At 42.1% G+C, this 24,400-nt stretch overlaps 2 protein-coding genes across 16 annotated transcripts in view; both read right to left on the bottom strand.

Moving 5' to 3' along the window:
- LOC118369075 (MAP/microtubule affinity-regulating kinase 3-like) overlaps positions 1-17,498 on the bottom strand; it is a 44,356-nt gene extending 26,858 nt beyond the window's left edge. For 14 of the 15 annotated variants that reach the window (XR_008092960.1, XM_052496776.1, XM_052496780.1 and 11 more), the window contains exons 1-4: positions 16,166-17,498; positions 14,533-14,715; positions 14,229-14,282; positions 4,074-4,122 (exon numbers count right to left, since the gene is read on the bottom strand). Coding sequence is in view for 14 of the 15 variants with exons in the window: in XM_052496776.1 (XP_052352736.1) it covers positions 4,074-4,122; positions 14,229-14,282; positions 14,533-14,715; positions 16,166-16,216 (337 nt within the window). In the remaining variant the exon portion in view is untranslated. Of the gene's footprint in view, positions 1-4,073; positions 4,123-10,601; positions 11,152-14,228; positions 14,283-14,532; positions 14,716-16,165 lie in introns of those variants that run through there. The other variant, XM_035752108.2, reaches the window with a different exon arrangement.
- A 192-nt stretch (positions 17,499-17,690) lies between these two features.
- LOC118368212 (eukaryotic translation initiation factor 5-like) lies at positions 17,691-24,151 on the bottom strand. Its single transcript, XM_035752100.2, has 12 exons — positions 23,985-24,151; positions 23,529-23,736; positions 22,562-22,841; positions 22,297-22,378; positions 21,972-22,144; positions 21,352-21,463; positions 21,120-21,241; positions 20,770-20,931; positions 20,393-20,554; positions 20,094-20,258; positions 19,814-19,951; positions 17,691-18,067 (listed from the first exon to the last, which is right to left on the bottom strand). The coding sequence occupies exons 3-12, from the start codon at positions 22,631-22,633 to the stop codon at positions 17,969-17,971; spliced, it is 1,287 nt and encodes a 428-aa protein (XP_035607993.1). The 5' UTR covers positions 22,634-22,841; positions 23,529-23,736; positions 23,985-24,151; the 3' UTR covers positions 17,691-17,968.
- Positions 24,152-24,400: the final 249 nt, after the last annotated feature.

Here is a 24,400-nt window from a genome sequence, read left to right as displayed (position 1 = left end):
GATTTAAAAAAAATCCAGAAAATCACATTGTAGGACTTTTAATGAATTTATTTGCAAATTATGGTGGAAAATAAGTATTTGGTCAATAACAAAAGTTTCTCTCAGTACTTTGCCCCACTGTACTGGTGAACAAGGAAGCATTCAAGCAAAGGGTGGAGAGGACCCATCTCCTCAGGAAACGCAAGCATGGCCTGGCCAAGGGATTAAATCGATGGCTAGTGACCTCCACATAGGCAGGGGGAAAACCAGTGCTGACCATGGGAGATGTTTTCTTCTCAAGATTTGAATCAGACAACTTTGTGTTGGAGGTAAAACAAACGGAAGCACCATTACAAATGTTTGAGAGATTTGTTAAACAGTCTGATGTTGTAAAGTTGTTCAGGGGATGTAACACAGACAAAAAGCCCAGGCCCAGACAAAATAAGTGGACATGTGTTGAATGACTACCGTCCTGTCGCCTTGACATCCTTAGTAATGAAATTCCTTGAGAAACTTGTGGAAAGTCATATTCTCAGCATCACCCAGAAGCTTCTCGACCCATTTCAGTTTGCCTATCAACCTAGCAGAGGAGTTGATGATGCCATTCTTACTCTCCTTAACATGGGGTCTATAGACATCCAGAGGATGCCAAATCGCATGTTAGGGTTCTGTTTGTTGACTTTTCTTCAGCGTTCAACACAATCCAGCCCTACATTCTGGCACAGAGACTCATTCAGGACTTCTCCTTAGATGTGGGGCTGGTTTTGGGGCTGTTGGGACTTCCTGAGCCAACGCTCACAGCGAGTCAAAATTAGGTCCCCATGTGTCAGACATACGCAATAGCAACACAGGCTCTCCTCAGGGATGTGTTTTGTCCCTACTCCTGTACACTAATAGTTGTACTAGTTCCCACCCTGACAGACACCTCGTTAAGTTTGCTGATGACACTGCCTTGATCAGCCTGTTGCATGATGATGAGGAACATCATGGCCCGGTCCTAAATGGATTTGTAGAATGGTGTGAGGAATCACACTTGGTCCAAGACCAAAGAGATGTGCATAGATTTCAGGAAGTGTACAACACCTCTGCAACATCTATCAGTGGTCAGAATATAGAGATTGTAGAGGAATACAAATACCTGGGTGTCCTCTTGGACAATAAGCTTCAGTGGAATAAATGTACAGACCTGATCTACAAAGAGCCAACAGAGACTGTACTTTCTCAAAAAGCTGGGATCTTTTAATGTAGACTGTACTATACTGACTCTGTTTAACAAATATTTAATTGAGAGTATTTTAACTTTTTGTATTGTTTGTTGGTTTGGCAATGCCACTGTCAGCCAGAGAAATATGCTGAGAAGGATTATCACCACAGCAAGCAAGGTACTTGGAGTCAAACAGACAGGCCTGGATGAGATCTTTAAGGTCAGGGCCCTCCGTAAGGCTCACAAAAATTTTAGACCCAAGCCACCCCCTGTACCCAGACTTTGAATTACTCCACTCTGGGCGCAGGTATAGGGCACCCTTCAGCAGGAAAAACAGAACTAGACAAGTATTTGTGCCAGGTATGATATCCCTCCTAAATAGCTTGGGCTAATGTTCCTATCGACTCAGTAAGGCCAGCATGCTAGTCTTTAATTATGATTGTTTTTTAAAGTTTATTGGTATGTAACTGTTAAGAATGTTGTATTATCAATTCTGTTTCGTATTGAAACTGATCTTTAAAACATGTACATGACACTACAACAACAACATTTCCCCATGCGGACAACAAAGTCAGTAAGTAAGAAAGATGGTTCTAGGGAGTTTATGTTCCTCAGTATCCAGAGCAAACAATCGTAGTTTAGAGCAAGCAATCCAGTTTACAATCATTCACATGTTCTACTGCTGATACAGTTGAAGTCAGAAGTTTACATACACTTAGGTTGGAGCTCAACAAATTTCTTGTTAACTATAGTTTTGGCAAGTCGGTTAGGACATCTACTTTGTGCATGGTACAAGTAATTTTTCCAACAATTATTTACAGACAGATTATTTCACTTATAATTCTCTGTATCACAATTCCAGTGGGTCAGAAGTTTACATATACTAAGTTGACTGTGCCTTTAAACAGCTTGGAAAATTCCAGAAAATTGTCATGGCTTTAGAAGCTTCTGATAGGCTAATTTACATCATTTGAGTCAATTGGAGGTGTACCTGTGGATGTATTTCAAGGCCTACCTTCAAACTCAGCTTGACATTGTGGGAAAATCAAAATAAAATCAGCCAAGACCTCAGAAGAAAAAATTGTAGACCTCCACAAGTCTGGTTCATCCTTGGGAGCTATTTTCAAATGCCTGAAGGTACCACGTTCATCTGTACAAACATTAGTACGCAAGTGTAAACAACATGGGACCACGCAGCTGTCAGAACGCGTCTCCTTCCTGAGTGGTATGTCTCCTATAGATGAACGTACTTTGATGTGAAAAGTGCAAATCAATCCCAGAACAACAGCAGCAACAGCTACCTTGTGAAGATGCTGGAGGAAACAGGTACAAAAGTATCTATATCCACAGTAAAAACGAGTCCTATATCGACATAACCGGAAAGGCCGCTCAGCATGAAAGAAGCCACTGCTCCAAAACAGCCATAAAAAAAGCCAGACTACTGATTTCAACTGCACATGGGGACAAAGATCGTACTTTTTGGAGAAATGTCCTTTGGTCTGATGAAACAAAAATAGAACTGTTTGGCTATAACGACCATCGTTATGTTTGGAGGGAAAAGGGGGAGGCTTACAAGCCGAAGAACACCATCCCAACCGTGAAGCACGGGGGTGGCAGCATCATGTTGTGGGGGTGCTTTGCTACAGGAGGGACTGGTACACTTTACAATATAGATGGCATCATGAGTGACGAAAATGATGTGGATATATTGAAGCAACATCTCAAGACAAAGCTTGGTCGCAAATGGGTCTTCTAAATGGACAATGACCCCAAACATACTTCCAAAGTTGTGGCAAAATGGCTTAAGGACAACCAAGTCAAGGTATTGGAGTGGCCATCACAAAGCCCTGACCTCAATCCCATAGAAAATTTGTGGCAGAGCTGATAGTGTGTGCGAGCACGGTGACCTACAAACCTGACTCAGTTACACCAGCTCTGTCAGGAGGAATGGGCCAAAATTCACCCAACTTATTGTGGGAAACATGTGGAAGGCTACCCGAAACGATTGACCCAAGTGAAACAATTTAAAGGCAATGCTACCAAAAGTACTAATTGGGCGTATGCAAACTTCTGACCCACTGGGAATGTGATGAAAGAAGCTGAAATAAATCACTCTACTATTATTCTGACATTTCATATTCTTAAAATAAAGTGGTTCTTCTAAATGACCAAAGACAGGGAATTTTTACTCTGTATGCAAACTTCTGACCCACTGGGAATGTGATGAAAGAAGCTGAAATAAATCACTCTACTATTATTCTGACATTTCATATTCTTAAAATAAAGTGGTGATTCTAAATGACCAAAGACCGGGAATTTTTACTCTGATTAAATGTCAGGGATTGTGAAAAACTGAATTTAAATGTAGTTGGCTAAGGTGTAAGTAAACTTCCGACTTCAACTGTAGCCTTGAAGAGCCTGAGGAAACTGAATAAATGTATTTCTCATTTCCTTTGATCACTCCTCCAACTGACCTCTCCACTCCCTCATCTTAGAATGGTGCGTGTGTTGCTGCATACACTCTCTGGCCTACCATTTCTCACATGTGGGCATATTATACAGGGAACTCGAACTTATTGGGTATACAGTGTAAAATCAGCCTCCCTGCAGTCTTTTCAGTGAGCTGTTCTAACAGTCTCTGGATGAGTGGCTGAGAGCTCCATGGCTATATATAGTGGAGGTGGGATGGAGAAGAGGCTCCCTCTCGCTCTTTTAAATGGTTATCATTGCACATTTAATTATAACCACATTTGAGCAGAGGAAATCATGACGTACAAAATTAAACGCAATTAACAACGTATATCCTGTCTCCATCTGTAAGGTGGTGTGTAGTGTATGGTGGTGTGTAGTGTATGGTATTGTGTGGTGTATGTGTGTGTGTTCTGCTTACCTATATTTGGGTGGTTTAAAATCTTCATTATTCTTACTTCTCTGAAGAGCTGCAGGGAGAGAAAAATGTATTAATTATTCGGTGTTGGACTGAATGTGTCAGAAAAGAGACAGTAGGGAACTGTTAGAGGTGGAATTTTATATATATATATATATATATATACACACACACACACAGTGGGAGAACAAGTATTTGATACACTGCCGATTTTGCAAGTTTTCATACTTACAAAGCATGTAGAGGTCTGTAATTTTTATCATAGGTACACTTCAACTGTGAGAGACGGAATCTAAAACTAAAATCCAGAAAATCGCATTGTATGATTTATAAGTAATTAATTTGCATTTTATTGCATGACATAAGTATTTGATCACCTACCAACCAGTAGGTGATCTGTTTGAACTCGTTACCTGTATAATAGACACCTGTCCACACACTCAATCAAACAGACTCCAACCTCTCCACAATGGCCAAGACCAGAGAGCTGTGTAAAGACATCAGGGATAAAATTGTAGACCTGCACAAGGTAGGGATGGGCTACAGGACAATAGGCAAGCAGCTTGGTGAGAAGGCAACAACTGTTGGCGCAATTATTAGAAAATGGAAGAAGTTCAAGATGACGGTCAATCACCCTCGGTCTGGGGCTCCATGCAAGATCTCACATTGTGGGGCATCAAAGATCATGAGGAAAGTGAGGGATCAGCCCAGAACTACACGGCAGGACCTGGTCAATGACCTGAAGAGAGCTGGGACCACAGTCTCAAAGAAAACCATTAGTAACACACTACGCCGTCATGGATTAAAATCCTGCAGCGCACGCAAGATCCCCCTGCTCAAGCCAGCGCATGTCCAGGCCCGTCTGAAGTTTTCCCATGACCATCTGGATGACCCAGAGGAGGAATAGGAGAAGGTCATGTGGTCTGATGAGTCAAAAATAGAGCTTTTTGGTCTAAACTCCACTCGCCGTGTTTGGAAGAAAAAGAATGAGTACAAGAACACCATCCCAATCGTGAAGCATGGAGGTGGAAACATCCTTCTTTGGGGATGCTTTTCTGCAAAGGGGACAGGACGACTGTACCATATTGAGGGGAGGATGATGGGGCCATGTATCGCGAGATCTTGGCCAACAACCTCCTACCCTCATTAAGAGCATTGAAGATGGGTCGTGGCTGGGTCTTCCAGCATGACAACAACCCGAAACACACAGCCAGGACAACTAAGGAGTGGCTCCGTAAGAAGCATCTCAAGGTCATGGAGTGGCCTAGCCAGTCTCCAGACCTGAACCCAATAGAAAATCTTTGGAGGGAGCTGAAAGTCCGTATTGCCCAGTTACAGCCCCGAAACCTGAAGGATCTGGAGAAGGTCTGTATGGAGGAGTGGGCCCAAATCCCTGCTGCAGTGTGTGCAAACCTGGTCAAGAACTACAGGCAACGTATGAACTCTGTAATTGCAAACAAAGGTTTCTGTACCAAATATTAAGTTCTGCTTTTCTGATGTATCAAATACTTATGTCATGCAAGAAAATGCAAATTCATTACTTAAAAAATCACACAATGTCTCTCACAGTTGAAGTGTACCTATGATAAAAATGACAGACCTCTACATGCTTTGTAAGTCGGAAAACCTGCAAAATCGGCAGTGTATCAGATTTTACTGAGCTACAGCTCATATAAGGAAATCAGTCAATTTAAATAATTAATTAGGCCCTAATCTATGGATTTCACATGACTGGGAATACAGATATGCATCTGTTGGTCACAGATACCGTAAAGAGTAGGTGCGTGGATCAGAAAACCTGTCGGTCCCTGTTGTGACCACCATTTGCCTCATACATCTCCTTCAGAGATGATCTGGCTGTTGATTGTGGATCGTTGTCCCACTGCTCTTCAATGGCTGTGAGAAGTTACTGGATATTGGAGGGAACTGGAACACACTGTCGTAGACCTTGATCCAGAGCATCCCAAACATGCTCAATGGGTGACATGTCTAGTAAGTATGCAGGCCACGGAAGAACTGGGACTTTTTCAGCTTCCAGGAATTGTGTACAGATCCTTGCGACATGCTGAAACATGAGGTGATGGCGGTGGATGAATGGCACGACAATGGGCCATTCACAGTATCGCTGTTCATTCAAATTGCCATCGATAAAATGCAATTGTGTTCGTTGTGTAACTTATGCCTTCCCATACCATAACCCCACCATGGGGCACTCAGTTCACAACATTGACATCAGCAAATCACACACCCACATGACGCCATATACGTACGTTGTCATGGTTGTGCGGCCAGTTGGACGTACTGTCAAATTCTCTAAAACGCAGTTGGAGGCAGCTTATGGTATTGAAATTAACATTAAATTCTCTGGCAACAGCTCTGATGGACATTCTTGCAGTCAGCATGCCATTGCACGGTCTCTCTCAAAACTTGCGACACCTGTGGCATTGTGTTGTGACAAAATTTCACATTTTAGAGATCCCTTTTATTGTCCCCAGCACAAGGTGTACCTGTGTCTTGATATGCCACACCTGTCAGATAAACTAATTTGTGCACAACATTTGAGAGAAATAAGCTTTTTGTGCATATGGAACATTTCCGGGAAATTTTATTTCAGCTCATTAAACATGGGATCAACACTTTACATTTTACATTTTTGTTCAGTCTATATGCTTTATATGTCTTAAATAATACAATAGTCACTTCCACATAACGAGTGATATTGTTGGGGAATGTTACTATTTTGTACTAATAATGACCTATATTAATTGAGTGACTATGACATATGATAACCAACTAATACCCAGGGCCGATCAGGCTTTACAAAAACTGGATGATACTAACACATACAGTAGTAGTAGTAGTAGTAAGAAAGGCAACATGTAGGAAAGACAGTTGACTGACATAAGAAAAAAAGCTCACTGACACGTGATGACAGACACTGATGTGGTTTTCGCTTAAAGAGCAGTTCTCTGAGAAAATGTATCTCTGCCCAAATATTTCCCAAGCACTAGTTTTTTTTTTTTTTTACAAACATCTAGAATACATTGTTGTGCTATTAAAGAAGCTGAAGTGAAGTTACGATTATTGTCCTCGCCTATCTTTCAGAACCTTAGACTACCGGTATCAACGTTATTTGAGCAAGACGCCTGCACACACAGAAACAAGACAAATGCTCCATAACCATTAGAGAGTGATCTGAGTTGTGTCAGAGCCAAAAATGCTCTTTAGGGTTCAATCTCAGTGGGAATAAAATAACTAAGTGCTATTTATTATTGATCCTCCTTTACGATAGCTCACTGTGCTCCCATCCCCCCTTCCGCCCATAAAATAATAAAAGTCATCCATATTTAAAAGAGCAGGAGCCGTGCCTGATGCTGTGCCATGTACTGACTGGCCTTTCTAGCTTCTACTGTGCCTCCTGGCATTACCCAATACAAGGTGCTGCAGCAGTCAATGCATAGGAGGAAATATATCACCATGTCTGGAACATACAGCTTAATGCCATCCTAACTGTTCACGCATCAAGAAACACACGCTCTATTCTGGGGAAGCCAGGATGTTTGGAGGATGACAGACCAGGGTAGTGTTCACATTGAAACCCAACCTGAACATCGTTCATCTCCAAGTCTCTCAACTGAATAGTATGATTTCCGGTTTCGCTAAAATACTAAAGGGTTAATTAAACTTCAACAGAAAAACACTCTGAACACAATAGTAACAAACAAGCGTAGAGTCGACTTGGTTCTTCCTTGCTAGGGGAAGAGAAGTCTTAGCCTTGGCTTGAGGTCTAGCCCACTTTCATTACACTCTTCCCATTATACCCCTCTACCCATTTTGATAGAAAAATATTCTCAGAGTGCTGCGTAAACATAGAGAAATAAGTGTTGTATTTGCATTTATTAGGGATCCCCATTAGAGGTACTCTTCCTGGGGTCCAAACACATTAAGGCACCTACATCACACAAAACAAAAAGATAAAACAGTACATGATATAACATTATTACACCACAACAATACAAAATGTATAACACCACCGCAAAGTGTCAGATCTGGAGGAAACCTGGCACCATCCCTACGGTGAAGCATGGTGGTGGCAGCATCATGGTGTGGGGGTGTTTTTCAGGGACTGGGAGACTAGTCAGGATCGAGGGAATGATGAACGGAGCAAAGTACAGAGAGATCCTTGATGAAAACTTGCTCAGAGCCTCAGACTGGGGCGAAGATTCACCTTCCAACAGGACAATGACCCTAAGCACACAGCCAAGACAATGCAGAAGTGGTTTTGGGACAAGTCTCAATGTCTTTGAGCGGCCCAGCCAGAGCCCGGACTTTAACCCGATCTAACATCTCTGGAGAGACCTGAAAATAGCTGTGCAGCAACCCTCCCCATACAACCTGACAGAGCTTGAGAGGATCTGCAGAGAAGAATGGGGGAAATCCCCAAATACAGGTGTGCCAAGCTTGTAGTGTCATATCCAAGAAGCCTCAAGGTTGTAATCGCTGCCAAATGTGCTTCAACAAAGTACTGAGTAAACGGTCTGAATAACTAATAAATGTTTTTGCTTTGTCGTTATTGGGTATAGTGTGTAGATTGATGAGGGATAAAAAACCATTTAAGACATTTTAGGATAAGGCTGTTAGGTAACAAAATCTGGAAAAAGTCAAGGGGTCTGAATCATTTCCAAATGCACTGTACCTGATGTGGAGTAGAGTTCCATGTAGTCATGGCTCTATGTCGTACTGTGCGCCTCCCATAGTCTGTTCTGGACCATTTTCCATGTCATGGATAGGCAGGCAGAGACTTAGCATTGTTTTGTAAAAAACTGAGTTCCCCTATGTGTGGTTGCTGGATGGGTTTCGTGGTGTTCTCTAGAGAAAACCATAGGGAACAGACAACACTATCCTTACAGCAGTATTGACAGGCTTATGTAGTGATAAAGAGTGGAAACCGGTCAGTTCTTGCACACACACACACACACAAACAGACCACATGGGAACCACCAGGCTAAGGCACCATAACAAAACATCACAATAGACACAACACTTCTATGTAGATTGTGTTGCCAACAATCCAGGCTTACCAGTAAGGCTGGGAATTGTCAGGGACCTCACTATACCATATTATCACAATACTTCAGTTTTGATACGATATGTATTGCATTTCTCACGATTCTATATCTATAGAATTCGATATTCGATATTGTGATTTTATTACATTTCGATGTTCCAAACATATTGCTCACCATACGTCTTCTGCAGAGGGACAAGAGAAAATGAGTTTTGGTCAGTCATGGAATTAAAAGTGCTGAAAACAAATTGGCTCCCTATTTAAAAAGAAGATGGCGAACAATCTATGAAGGACAAATACTGGAATACAAATACTGGAAGACAAATACCCATCACTACTTACCAGTGCACTAATATATGGATCAGTAACCTTTACTTATGCTACAAGGCTAATTGTCACAGCAGGTCCCATTTCAACAGTCAGTTCGACATGTATTTGTGAGCACTGCTTCTGCTCTCAATAGCCTATACTGAACTTAAAACAGGTTTAGTGCTGCTCTGTGGTAACTTTATGAGAAGGGAGTAGGAGAGCAGGAGAAGAAGAGGCCACACCACACCAGACTCCAAACATCTGAGAATCAACTGTTTACATTTAATCAAAGGCTTTGGCCATTTCCCTAACCTTTGCCCTCTAAACTGGGCAACAACAGCCTGGCCTGGTCATCTGACCTTCAGTGAAGAGGGAGTGAGTTAGGGAGGAATGGAGGTGAAAAGATTACAATGAGCTTGTCATGGATGTGAGCTCTTCCAAACTATTAAAAACCGAGGATGAAAACAAAGATCTTGGCTTAAGACTATTTTTTGATTTACTGTCCCAATAACAGAACCACGCACATTTTGCAGTCTCCTCTTCTCAGTGTACCTGGAACTCTTAGATTTGTTGGTGCTGAAGAGGTAGAGTTCCTTTTGTTCACAAATCATCGCCTAAGTCAGACAAGGGGATTTCAATAGGCAAAGGCAACATTTAAAGAAGATATTGATAGCTTTGTAATACTAAAAATGAGTTACATCAAGCACCCAACATGACTATTCCTAGGGGCTATTACAAAATTGTTAACAGAAGCTCCATGTGTTGTGTGTTTCCAACAAGCCACCTCATAAAGAGCCTCATGATTCAGATAGGGCTCAATGAAATTTGTTTTAATCAAATCACATTTTATCGGTCACATGCGTTGAATAAAACAGGTGTAGACCTTACCTTGAAATGCTTACTTACAAGCCCTTAACCAACAACGCAGTTCAAGAAATAAGAGTTTAGTAAAAACATTTACTAAAAAACATTTACTAAATAAACTAAGGCAAAAAATACAATAAAAAGTAACACAATAATAGTAACACAATGGGGGAACCGGCACCGATTCAATGTGTGGGGGTACAGGTTAGTCGAGGTCATTTGTACATGTAGGTAGGGGTAAAGTGACTATGCATAGAAAATACACAGCAGTGTGAAAAAACAAAGGGGGGGGGTCAAAGTAAATAGTTCAGGTGACCATTTGATTAATTGTTCAGCAGTCTTGTGGCTTGGGGGTAGAAGCTGTTAAGGAAACTTTTGGACCTAGACTTCAGAACCATGGGGTAGCAGAGAGAACAGTCTATGACTTGTGTGACTGGAGTCTTTGACCATTTCTGGGGCCTTTCTCTGACACTGCCTCGTAGATACAGTTTCAGTCGGAAGTTCACATACACTTACATGCTGATCAGACCGGAAACGTCGCAAAATACATTTAGAAATCCATGTTATTCAATTATTGCACCCACACTGCTCGTGCGCGCTAACGAGCGTCTGCGATGCCAAGGGCTAAAATAGAAGTCCTTTCTATTTCTGACGCAGATCGCGTTGAAAGTCCTGCCTCTCCCATCTCCTCATTGGTTTATAGAAGCAGGTACCCACGTGCCATCTCCTCATTGGTCATACCCACGTGGGTGATTGAAAGACAAACTGTTTTGCCGGTCGTCATGGTAATACTATGAAAGTTTAGATGCGATCACCATATAAGTTCAAAGATGAAAATGCCTGGAAGGAGGAGAGATGACAAGAAACGATTCAGTTGACTGTGTGGATTAATTGTCAGAGTAGAGGTCCTTGTGCATTTCAGGTAAAATAACAACTCAATGTTTATATCTCAGAACAAATTAGCTAGCACCAGCAAGCTAGCTAAATAGGACACATCAGTTTAGCAAGTGCAAGCTAACAAGCTAAATTGTCATATATGTTTAATGCTTTTCGACCTGTCCCCAAATGAATGTAATTGTTTCAGATGTTGTTTTGACATTTTCACCTGCGTGTCGTGATCGCGTTTGGTGTAGGGGGACAAAATAAATGTATGCACGTTAGCGCACACGCACAGCCGGATTGGGTTCCGTATTAGGTTGGAGTCAAAACTCATTTTTCAACCATTCTACAAATTTCTTGTTAATTAACTATAGTTTTGGCAAGTCGGTTAGGACATGAACTTTGTTCATGACAAGTAATTTTTCCAACAATTGTTTACAGACAGACTCACTGTATCACAATTCCAGTGGGTCAGAAGTTTACATACACTAAGTTGACTGTGCCTTTAAACAGCTTGGAAGATTCCAGATAATGATGCCATGGCTTTAAAAGCTTCTGATAGGATAACTGACATAATTTGAGTCAATTGGAGGTGTACCCATGGATGTATTTCAAGGCCAATCTTCAAACTCAGTGCCTCTTTGCTTGACATCATGGGAAAATCAAAAGAAATCAGCCAAGACCTCAGAAAAAAATTGTAGACCTTCACAACTCTGGTTCATCCTTAGGAGTAATTTCCAAATGCCTGAAGGTACCACATTCATCTGTACAAACAATTGTACGCAAGTATAAACACCATAGGACCACGCAGCTGTCATACCGCTCAGGAAGGAGACACATTCTGTCTCCTAGAGATGAACATACTTTTGTGTGAAAAGTGCATATCAATCATCGATGCACTAACTGATGTATATTATCCATGTCGCCGTTTAGCCACGACTCGGTGAAACATGATATTATAGTTTTTAAATGTCCAGTTGGTAGGATAGTCGCGAACGGATATCCAGTTTATTTTCCAGTGATTACATGTTGGCCAATAGAACGGATGGTAGAGGTGGGTTACCCACTTGCCGACAAATTCTAACAAGGCACCCTGATCGCCACCCCCTGTATTTCTGTATTTTCTTCACAAGAATGACAGGGATTTGGGCCTATCCTTCACATTGGGTGAGTAATGGCTGTTCTGATATCCATAAGCTATTTTTGTTCATATGAGACAGTAGCAGCAGCATTATGTACAAAATAAGTTACAAAAAATGCAAAACAATTTAAAAAAAATAACAGTTGGTTAGAAGCCCGTAAAACGGCAGCCATCCCCTCTGGCGCCATTGTAAGAGATTTTTGTAATCTTTGCACGCTTCTGTTCTCCGTTTTGTTTTTCAACAAAATTGGATGTTCTAAGTCCACAAAAATGCTTAAACCACATCAGGAGACCACTTTTGAGGTCTGGAAAAATCTACGAAATTTAGATTTTTGGGTGTAGTTACCCTTTATTTCAAGTACGAACCAGCCAGTGACCGTTGTTTGGTTAATGATGTTTCTGTAGCGCTCATGTGATTGCAGTTTGCAAAACAAACGGCCATTGGATTGATGCAAATAATCATATCATTCTGCCAGGTAGGGATAGGCCACTTTGTAGTTAGCATTTCATTGAGAAGGTTTTTGGGAAAAACTTTCTCTCTACCAGAAGGTCATCATTAAAAAAATGTAGAAATATATACACACACAGGGGCATTCCTGTGCTGTTTCAAAAAGTTGCAGGACAAAGACGAATCACTGATGCATTTTATCTTATTAGTAACATGGGCAAATTAATGAATTTTAGAATAAATTAAATATATTTATACTGAATAAAAATATAAACGCAACACGTAACGTGTTCGTCCCATGTTTCATGAGCTGAAAAAAATAAAAAAATAAAAAAAATTCACAGAAATGTTCCATACGCACGAAAAGCTTATTTATCTCAAATTATGTGCACAAATGTGTTTACATTTCTCCTTTGCCAATATAATCCATCCACCTGACAGGTGGGGCATAAGAAAGGAGCTGATTAAACGGCATGATCATTACACAGTTGCACCTTGTGCTGGGGACAATAAAAGGCCACTTTAAAATGTGCAGTTTTGTCACACAACACAATTCCACAGATGTCCCAAGTTTTGAGGGAGTGTGCAATTGGCATACTGACTGCAGGAATGTCCACTGCAGAGCACAGGACCTCCACATCCAGCTTCTTCACCTGCGGGATGTCGGAGGAGGGGTGGGTTGATGAAAAGTATTTCTGTCTGTAATAAAACCCTTTTTATGGGGAAACTCATTCTGATTGGCTGGGCCTGGCTCCCCAGTGAGTGGGCCTATGCTCTCCCAGGCGAACCAATGGTTGCGCCCCTGCCCAGTCATGTGAAATCCACAGATTAGGGCCTAATTAATTTCTTTAAATTGACTGATTTCCTTATATGAACTGTAACTCAGGAAAATCTTTGAAATTGCTGCATGTTGAGTTTATATTTTTGTTCAGTGGTTGATTTCCTACTGAAGTTCAATACATGTTTTACATTGTTGAATTCCATTTTAATGTCTGGATTCCGTGATTCTGTCCACAACGCTGATTTTACAGGGCCCTACTCAGAGTTTCTGTTGACTTAGCACAGCCTATGTCAAAGGACCTGTCTTTAAATACAAAGCACCGAATCAATGGTGCTTTGGAAAAACAGATGGAAACTACAGCTAAGCAGCGAGTGAGAGAGATGCTTACTCTGAGTCTCAGTGGGGCAGGCAGAATACCAACGACCACCCCAGCACCCTGGGTAAGCCCTGGCCATGCTCTCTGTCTGTCTGTCTGTCAAACCCTGCCTGCTGCAGCACATTAGTCATATCAATAATGCCCTCTGACTGGCAAAAACCACTACCAGGGCACAGGCACAGGGCCAAAACTACACAGGTCAGTGGTTACACAGCCACGATAAAAAATGATCTAGTTTGCCACACAACCTCAAGTGTACTGGGAATCACAGCCACACAGGGAGGATCCTTACCTTTTGAAGGCTGTTTGGGTTCAGTTGTGTCTTATCGATAATCTTTATCGCCACCTGAGGAGAGAGCAAAAACAAAGTGTGTAAACAATTATGCTCTGAGGACCCTTCATTGGGATCAACACAGCACACACATACATAACTTATCTTTGATTTTTATGTACCCCACTTATGAACAAGATAAAATTCATATTTGCACAACAAGAACAATGCTATTGAGAGGGGAAATAATAGACTAGTGAAGCAAGGTAAACCAGAAAGGGGCTACAGCAGCCTGTCCTGCTGCAGGCCTAGTCTCTCCTCTCACCTCTCTGCCAGTGAGGATGTGACGGGCCAGCTTGACCTTGGCGAAGTTGCCCTTCCCAATGGTCTTCAGGAGTCGGTAGTTCCCCACATGAGGCTGCTCGTCGGCACCAGAGTTCCGGGTGCGGACCCCTGAGCGGACAGAGCGAGCGGTGACCTCCTGGCGCCCATTGCTGTGAGACGTATGCTGTGGACATACACAGACAGACATGAGTAGAACAGCGCACTGTGGATGGACTCAAGGACGGACAGACAGACAAAGGAGTGGAACATCTCTGCACTAGCAGTGGCTCATGCTTGGGATTCCATCCACTGTAAGGTTCCAAAACAACTCTCCTATTAATTAAATCTTTAATGAACAGATTATAATCAAGCGGGTAAAGAAAGGTTAGTGTAGGTGACTGACTAATGCAGCCTGATTATCAAGTGTATGTACAGCATACTGATGTCCTATCCCTGGTTAAAAGCCCACAACAGCCCACCCCAAAATCAGATAGATACTTTTCTATGGGTCAGTATCGACTCCAACCCAGGTCAGCTCCATTAGCAGGGCCTCTGTTCTCTAACTCCGCCCTAACAACCCCACCCCTAACCTGAGCATCAGTGGTTACTTGGCCGCACAGCTACACCACAGACAGTTGGAGTTGTGGGAAAGATGTACAGCGCTGAACTGGATGAAAAGGAAAAACAGATTAAAATGATTCTGATGTTTGCATTGATCAGGATGTTACCAGTAAGAACGCATTAGATTCAGCAGAACGCTGCGCTCCTCAGTCTGTTGGACAAGGCTAGACTTCCAGTATAGCCAACTATAACACTGGGTTACAGTGCTGTTACCACTCACAGGGAATGCCAGGGATGCTTTATTTTCTGTTGTGATCCACTAACAACCTATCTAAATGTGAGAACAATTCACCTCTTATAAATTGCATTAAGTAGGTCACACTTTAAAAATATATATATACCCTGGGAATATATGTTTCAATATAATATTCCTTTCTTATGAACCAGAATGGATGACATGATACAGAGTATTAGAGCATCTAGATACAACTGCATGACATCAAAATCGAATTAACAAAAATACATTCCAAGAGAGGCATCATCCTCATTTGGCTAAATTAAAGTTACTGGTAGCCTACTGAGATTTTTATTAAAATGTCCTTACTTACTACACTGATGGGGTGTATTTTCATTGCTTGCCGGATACTCTGAGCAAGAATGGAAACTGTAAAACGATTGTCATTGAACTAAAGCGGTGGGAAATCAGTTTAAGCCTATATCATTGATAGCAAGCAATTGAACTTGAAAACCAGTCAGAACCTAGTCTAACAGGTAAGGTTGTTTGGATGGAGATACAAATGAGTAGGCTATTTATCACTATTCACAGTCCAAACAGAGCATCTGGCGTGACATCAGGTAACATATTACAACCAGGGCGTGCACGGTAGAGAATTTTGTTTGTGCCGAACATATGCCTGTCTCCCGCGTGACACAATGTATCGAACACTCAGATACAATGTAACCAGTATGAAAAACCATATGACACAATGTAAGAGAAATAGTTTCGTGGTTAGGCGTACTTTCTATTGTCAGAGACAACACACCTCTAACTGGCTAATAATAAGTTTACTTACGCTCTCCGTCTCTTTCTCATTGACTGTAGGTAGAGGAGTTTTTGTTGACATTTTCTCGTTGAAATGTTGTCTATTTCCCTATATTCTGCACCTCCTTTGGCAATACGAGGGGAGGCGATTGTATTCTTGCATTTGGACACAAACCATGAATTCGGCAACTGTCTCAACATCGGTCCATCCAATCCAAATGTGTCTCAAGATGTCCCGAAGACTCAGACAGAATTGAATGACATGTATTTCCCTATAACGCTCTTCGGCAGCAGGGCATTCGCCCTATCGTTCTTTATGTTCAGAATTAATGTTGTTAACTATGTTTCATTGCAAAAAAAAGACAATACATTAGCTGTTAAATTGAACTAAGCTGCGGCTGATCGACTCCAATCTAGGCTACTCAGTGGACTGCGGATGGTTCAGATGTCACCGCTCCCAAAATCGCAATTTTGTTGTGATGTTATCCGTGTGTGCCTTGATATCCGTCTGTATTCCTGGGTTTCAGAATTGTTGAGATTTTGGACTTGCCGTCGGTTCCATTTCTTCCATCTTCGATTCCGAATGAAAGTGTTTTAGGTGGGAGCAAAATGGCTACCACTCACGGGCTCTGTTGGATCGGCCCAAATCCTGTCTGATAGTGATGGGTCGTTCGCGAACGGCTCTTTTTGGCGAACGTTAGGAACCGAATCGCTTCGGCTAAAGGGCATTTTATTTGGCTCCCCGATTTGCGTACTGCTACTGCTTTTTATAAGCGTCAAAACGATAATCTGCAAATAAATTACAAAATCATTCTCTGAAGAGGATTCATTGCAGAAACAAAGTGTGCACGTCAATCTAGTCCATTTGGCAAACAGATGAAGGCGATCAAAATTTGTCCAGGTAAAATTTTATTTAAACGTGCATATCACGACCTGACAATGGTAGACGCCTTTTTTGGTTTTATGTGCACGTTTTCCCCTCGTTCTTGGGCTATTTTCAAGCATTTAATCGAAGAGCAGTTTGGGAGCCAAAGGATGCAGCTCACCGAAAATAATTGGGTCCGGAATGCCATCACTGCCTCAGATCACTACTGTCTAATGGCAGACGTGAGGAAACAAGCGACCCCTTGGCGCTCAGTAGACAGTGATGGTAGCACCAGTGATTCACAATGACAGATTGGAATTAAAGTTTATGCCTTACCTACAGAAACAATGAGTCAGGGCTCATGCTTCCAAAATTAGCTTTGTTAAAACTGGATGGGCTGTTGCAATACACAATATACTGAAAACTGGGATAAGGAGTCAGTCACCCTGATGTGTCATAATTCCAGTGTTTTCTGTGCTCTCATTTCTCAAAACAGTTTTGTATTCAATATCTGCCGAGATTGCACTGCTGACTTGTCAAGGAGGGAATACCAATGCAGTGTTTAGTGACATCCCTAGTGGGCATGTAGTTTACACATACACCACTTATCTCAGACAAGTTCAAGAATCCCATTAACAATTAACCGAAGGTTGTTTATCTGTGACTAAATTTAATAATTTTTTTTAAACAGTTGTGGATAGCAAAACGTTATTTAATGACTGGAAAAAAATACAACAGAAAAACTACAAAAATGAATGTGCAGTCAAGTAAATCCCCCAAATACACCAATATCGCATAAATCAAATGCCTCAAAATTACAGAGGTAATGTACAGTGACTAATGTGTGTCTAGTGACTAGCGCTGTTAACAACAGCAGTGAGATTATGGGAAAAGGAGAGTAGGGCTGGCAATTTGGCAGGATGAGAAAATGTGATTCAAAAATACAACTTCTCAAAATGGCCTCCTTGTTTAAATTGCATCAATATCAAAGTAGTCCTCTTCCTCCTCAGGCTTGTCCGGTTTTACGGTCTCCACTTTCAGTTCCCGAGCAGAAGAATCATATACAACCTGAGAAAGCAGGATGGAAAATAAGAGCGTTTATTTGTGCATTATACTGGCGTCAAAACTCAAACCTTTATCTCCACAATTTTGTGATATCCAAAATGGTAGTTAATCTTGTCCCATCGCTGCAACTCCCGTACAGACTCAGGACAGGCAAAGGTCGAGAGCCATGCGTCCTCCGAAACACGACCCTGCCAAGCCGCACTGCTTCTTGACACTGCTTGCTTAACCCGGAAGCCAGCCGCACCAATGTGTCTGATGAAACACCGCCCAGCTGGCGATCAAAGTCAGCTTGCAGGTGCCCGGCCCGCCACAAAGAGTCACTAGAGCACGATGGGAAAATGAAATCCCGGCCAGCCAAACCCTTCCTAACCTTGTCGACGCTAGGCCAATTGTGCACCGCCTCACAGGTCTCCCGGTCACGGTCAGTAGTGACACAGCCTGGGATTGAACCTGGGTCTGTAGCGACGCCTTAGACCGCTGCGCCACTCGGTAATTATCATTTAATTTTATCTGATGTGAAATAGAGTTCCATGTAGCCATGGCTCTATGTAGGACTGTGCGCCTTCCATAGTCTGTTCTTGACTTGGTGATTGTGAAGAGACCTTTGGTGGCATATCTTGTTGGGTATGCATGGATGTCCGAGCTGTGTGCTAGTAGTTTAGACAGACAGCTCGGTGCATTCAACAACTTCTTACAAAAACAAGTAGTGATGAAGTTAATCTCACCACCACTGAGCTTTACATGCATATTAATGTTAACGCTCAAGTGTACATTTAAGGGCCAGCCGGTGTGCCTTGTTCTGAACCAATTGTAATTTTACGAGGTCCCTCTGTGGCACCTGACCACACGACTGAACAGTAGTCCAGGTGTGACAAAACTAGAGCCTGTAGGCCCTGCCTTGTTGATAGTTGTTAGAAAGGCATAGTAGCACTTTATTATGGACAGACTTCTCCCTATTTTACCTACTGTTGTATCAACATGTTTTGACCATGACAGTCCACTTGCTCAATTTCTACATTTATTGCAAGAAATAGTTGCAGTTTAGAGTTTAGTGGATGTTTTGTCCCAAATACAATGCTTTTTAGTTTTGGAAATATTTAGGGCTAACTTATTCCTTGCCACCCACTCTGAAACTAACTGCAGCTCTTTGTTGAGTGTTGCAGTCATTTCAGTTGCTGAAGTAGCTGACGTGTATAGTGTTGAGTCATCCGCATACATATACACACTGGCTTTACTCAAGGCCCGTGGCATGTCGTTAGTAAAGATATTAAAAAGTAAGAGGTCTGGACAGCTACCCAGGGGAATTCCTGATTATACCTGGATTATGTTGGAGGCTTCCATTAAAGAACACCCTCTGTTCTGTTACAAGAAAATCTTTATCCACAATATAGCAGGGGTTGTAAAGCCAAAACTTGCGTTTTTCCCATCAGCAAATTACGATCGTTAATGTCAAAAGCCGCACTGAAGTCTAACAATCATCAATCTCTCTCGGCCACTCATCAGTCGAGTGGCGCAGTTGTCTAAGGCACTGCATCTCAGTGCTAGAGGCATCACTACAGACACCCTGGTTTGAATCCAGACTATCACAACCGGCCGTGATTGGGAGTCACATAGGGCGGTGCACAATTGGCCCAGCGTCATCCGGGTTTGGCCGGTGTTCACTAAGCATATCCTAGTAACCCAACTCAAACCACAAAGTATAAACTGTGCAAGCTATGAAAATATATCAGTGGACAGTCTGACCAGTACCTCCACATTTTCATCCTCCGCCTCTTCTTCCTCACTGCCCTCGCTCTCTTCCTCCGCCTCCTTCAGCCACTTGATGAAAGGAGCTGCCTTCGCATGGATCTCTTTGGCAAGTTCCTTAGAGACATATTTCTTAGACACCTGAAATATATAAAGTAATGAGCAATGACACAAATTTTAATGACAAAAAGTTATATTTGACAAGAAACTAGGTATTAGGGTGATCAGTCTGACATGCAGCTGTATTGAACCGTGTGTTAGAGCAACCGTGTGTCACACACACCTTCTCTGCCCAGGACAGTATTACATCCTCCTCCACTAGATCAGCATCATACAGGTCTTTGAGTATGACAGGCACACGGGACAGCAGCTGGGCTTGGTGCAGCTTTACCAGGCACTCAAATCCTCCCAGGAGGTATTTCTGGGCCTTCTTATTATTCACACAGAACTAAAGACAAAAAGTAACAAAACCAATCAATTTGGCAAGGTTTTGGTCAACTTTGTCCCCTCTTGAACACATTACCACAGTGGTAAGAGGTTATGACTGAGGTCAACTGTAACAATGGGGGTTTGAAGACTCACGCGAAGGAAATGGCGTTTGTATTTCTTTATCTGGTCACGGATGTTTTCGTCGAACAGTAGTTCGCTCAGGATCAGCGGTCCCATGGCCGTCACATCCAGACGCTCTGCCTCTGCCAAGATCTCCTTATCTGCTGCATCAATAGCGCCATCCTCCCTTTTTTGCTGGAAGAAATAACCAGAGAAAGCTTTTAACATGATTTTCAAAATAAGCACAAAGATTGCTGTGTTGAATAGGAAAAAAATGATTTATGACCAGTCAAAACTTCTAGGTCACCATCATAAAACATTCACTCATTGTACCTCTATATCAATGAGAAATTTTCACAATGGATCACTGACTTTCATTGTCCTTATAATTGATTTCAGGCACAACTTACTTTGACAAAGTTATAGAATATGTTGACCCTCTCCTCCAGGGTCTTCTCCAGGTCCTCACTGAGGGTCAGGTTTTTGGCATGGGCACTGATCTCCTCCATTCTTCTTCTCTGTGCCTCCTCAGTGGTCTCCTCTGCCCAATCCTCGTCATCATCATCACCGTCCTGATACACAACACACGTTCTCAAGAGATCAATAGCTGCTAGACAGACAGGTGTGGGTTACTGACAGACTAGTCCTTCAGAACAATAATAGCTTGGAGGGGGGTGATGGAGGTTGGTTCCCCCTATTCAACCACTAGCATTAAGAACTTAAACTGACATGGCTTGCACACATTAATGAGGATACTCACCACGACAACAGGGGCATCTATGTCGTTATGGTTCCCAGCCTCTCCGCTGCCAGAGCCATTTTCCTTGTCCTTCTTACGGTTCTTCTTCTCTTTTTTCTCCTTCACAGATCCAGGTTCATTTTCTGTTGAGAAAAGCCATTGGCGCTTTGTCACTCAACAGGCCACATATCAGACTTGACTTTAAGATAAGAAAAACAAACCGGTCATGGGCAAATTCTTATTGTGTACTTACCTGGTGGGTTTTTGAGGATAAACGTGCAGAGCTTGTGTCGTGTGTCTAACATGCCACGGTACCCACAGGCCTTACAGGAGTTACCAATGGTTTGTTTCTTAGGATTGATATGCTGCAATGAAAGGTCAACCAACCTATTAACATAATCACTCTTTATACCACCCATAATAGACAAGCAATCACATACCCAAAACAGACCATAACTGCATTGCAGGAGAAAAAGCCACTCGATCCCAAATGGCTGGGGCATGCACAAGCAGGACCCAAAAAGGCAGATGTAGCACAAGCAGGACCCAAAAAGGCAGATGTAGCACAAGTCAAGGTTGGCAGGATGTCAAATAAATCTACATAAAACCAAGTCTTTATTATATCTACACGCCTCAGGAAGGACATAACGCACTACACCGGGAGTGAATTAAAAGACATGATTTTAAAAAAGGAAGAAACACTACCAGGAAAATAACTGACCAACATCTCTGGCTTTGATATATAAAAAAAGTCAAATTATTTTGCGAAGTCCCACATATAAATGCACTCATCACATTTAATTCCTGTCCCACTCTTGACAACACTACTCAAACACCCACCACAGAGGACAAATATGTTCATCAAATATTTACCAAATCGGTTTCAGGGTTATCACACTCAGGACATAGCACAAATTTACGGATAAATATGTCAAGCATGTCCTGCAACTTGTTCGCCTCATGGGATCCGTTGACGATGAAGCGGTCATTCTTTGCATCAAACTGGGTCTGCGCACCAAGCTCACAACCAAAAAACTTGGTCGGATCTGCAAAGAGGATATGAGTTGCAATCAACATTCAGCTAATGGCTGGTTATGCACACAACACAGATACCTAACATTTAGTGACGGTAACATATGGTGTGAGTCAACATAACCATTTTAGAATCAACACTATGGTAGTAGGGAGGTCAACTTACATGTTGGAGGCCGACTCAGTGCCTTTGCAACATCAGTCATGTTGACAATGACCGTCTTGATTCCATTTCCCTTGCCCTCAACCTGGACACAAATCAAACCACAAAAACCATAAATAACTTAACAGAATCATTTTGCAAATGGACCACCAGTCATGCACATTTAATTGGAAAACATACAACTGACCAAGCATGCCAATATCAAGAATGTTGAATGACAATGCTATTTTCCTGACAGGATCATTACAAGATTATACCAGATAATCACCTTAGCAATCAGACGGGGCATCTTGTAGCGATAGAACTGGTCTGCCACGCTGCGGTTGACGTTGACCGACATTTTGACTGGCTACTAGCACTATCAGTAAGATAAAAAGATCTTGAATGGGGATTTTTTGGGATCTTCTGTCTGGAAAAGAGGGGATGACATAAACGACTGCAAGCGTGCTCAGTCTCTGACATGAAAAATAGTTTGCCACTGTGGCCGCAAGCGCCTTGATCGTAGACTAGGTTTCCTCCACACAGGTTCCAACAGCTGCGCAACAGCTCTGAAAAGAGGGGAGAAAGGCATGGACATCAACTCTAGTTCCACAGATTGATAACTTCCTTGATGGCAATGGCTTTTAGTGAATACCTAAGTATCCTATATAATTATCTGACTTGACCTTTTAGTTACAACCTGTATGTATAGTTGTTGGGTATGTAGCTAGCTACCCAATGTGTCAAAAGTTAGTGTGGCTCTTGTGAAATGTCGTCACTGACATTGTCAAACTCAATTACGAGACGAGACCCCGTGTGGCTCAGTTGGTGGCGCTTGCAACGCCTGTGTTGAGTTCGATTCCCACAGGGGGCCAGTACGAAAACGTATGCACTAGCTAACAGATAGCCAACTGATCTCGCTTTGCCGTGAGCTAAAACACAGCAAACGTGTCTAACGTTAAGACATGTATGTATACGCATTCTTTCACTTCGATATACAAAGAGATCGGGTTGATTAGCAACCGGGAAGCCAGACTGATGAATCTCGGTAAATTTGCGCTGCAGAGTGCGTCATGATTTATCAGATGGCACGAGTGATGGGAGACGCCATTTTGATATTCTTATTTAGCCGAGACATTACTACGCCACGAATTTCACTAGAAAAAAAGTAGCTACATCGAAATATACATACAACAAAAACAAAGCGTATATTTACGACAGCTGCATATTTCTATAGCTGGTCGTTATGCACTCACCGTTTTCGTAAAACAAAGACATAAACAACGATGGTCGTCCAAGAGGCACAGTGAAGTGTTGCCTAGTACTGCTGCTGCCAATAGCTGGTGCGTTGCTGGGATTGTAATTCAATGATGCAAGGTGGCAGAATTTCGGAGGTGATAAACGATCTAGCAGATTCTTGCCCCTGTTGTGAAAATATTCGGGACGCCGTCAGAGTTGGGGTGTCTAAGAAAAAACAAAAATGAGTTAGTCAGCAGAAACTAGTTCGATAAAGCGACTAACGTTAGCTAGCTAAACACGTTTTGATACACTCGCGCTAACGTTAGATAGCTAGCTTTTTGTATGTTGCCGTTAGCTAACTAGCTTTGGCTAAATACAACATGAACTCAAACCAGACATATCATACAACAATTATTAGTTAGCTAGCTAGACACCTAGCTATCAAATGGACGATAGTAAAATTGATTCGCTACCTCTCGAATGTTCTCTCAGACAGGATGATTATTCTGTAGCCAAAACGTGAACTTCTTCTTCGTTTAAGCTTAACGGCGGTTGGCACCCAATAAATGTTGCATTACCGCCACCTACTACTAGACTGTAGTACAACTCCCTTATACTTTGCTTGAAGAAATAAATAAACAAATAACCCTAACATCTAAGTTAACACTGTATGCACAAAAAAAGGACACCCCCCTACTCCACTATTTAAATATATGTAGTCCTACCTCAGGTCAACAAGCTGAAAGGATGGGACAGCACCACTTAACACACCCAGGAACTCGTATGATGTCAAGTCTCGAACACCCAAATACCTCTCTGCAACTGACACTACAACTTCAATTTTCTGCAACTTACGTTCCAACCTTGCAGTACAGTTTATAACCATTGC

This window comes from Oncorhynchus keta, chromosome 35 (genome assembly GCF_023373465.1).
Source record: "Oncorhynchus keta strain PuntledgeMale-10-30-2019 chromosome 35, Oket_V2, whole genome shotgun sequence".
NCBI lineage: Eukaryota > Metazoa > Chordata > Actinopteri > Salmoniformes > Salmonidae > Oncorhynchus > Oncorhynchus keta.
Note: the sequence above shows the minus strand (reverse complement) of the source record. Positions and strands in the feature narration are given on the sequence as shown.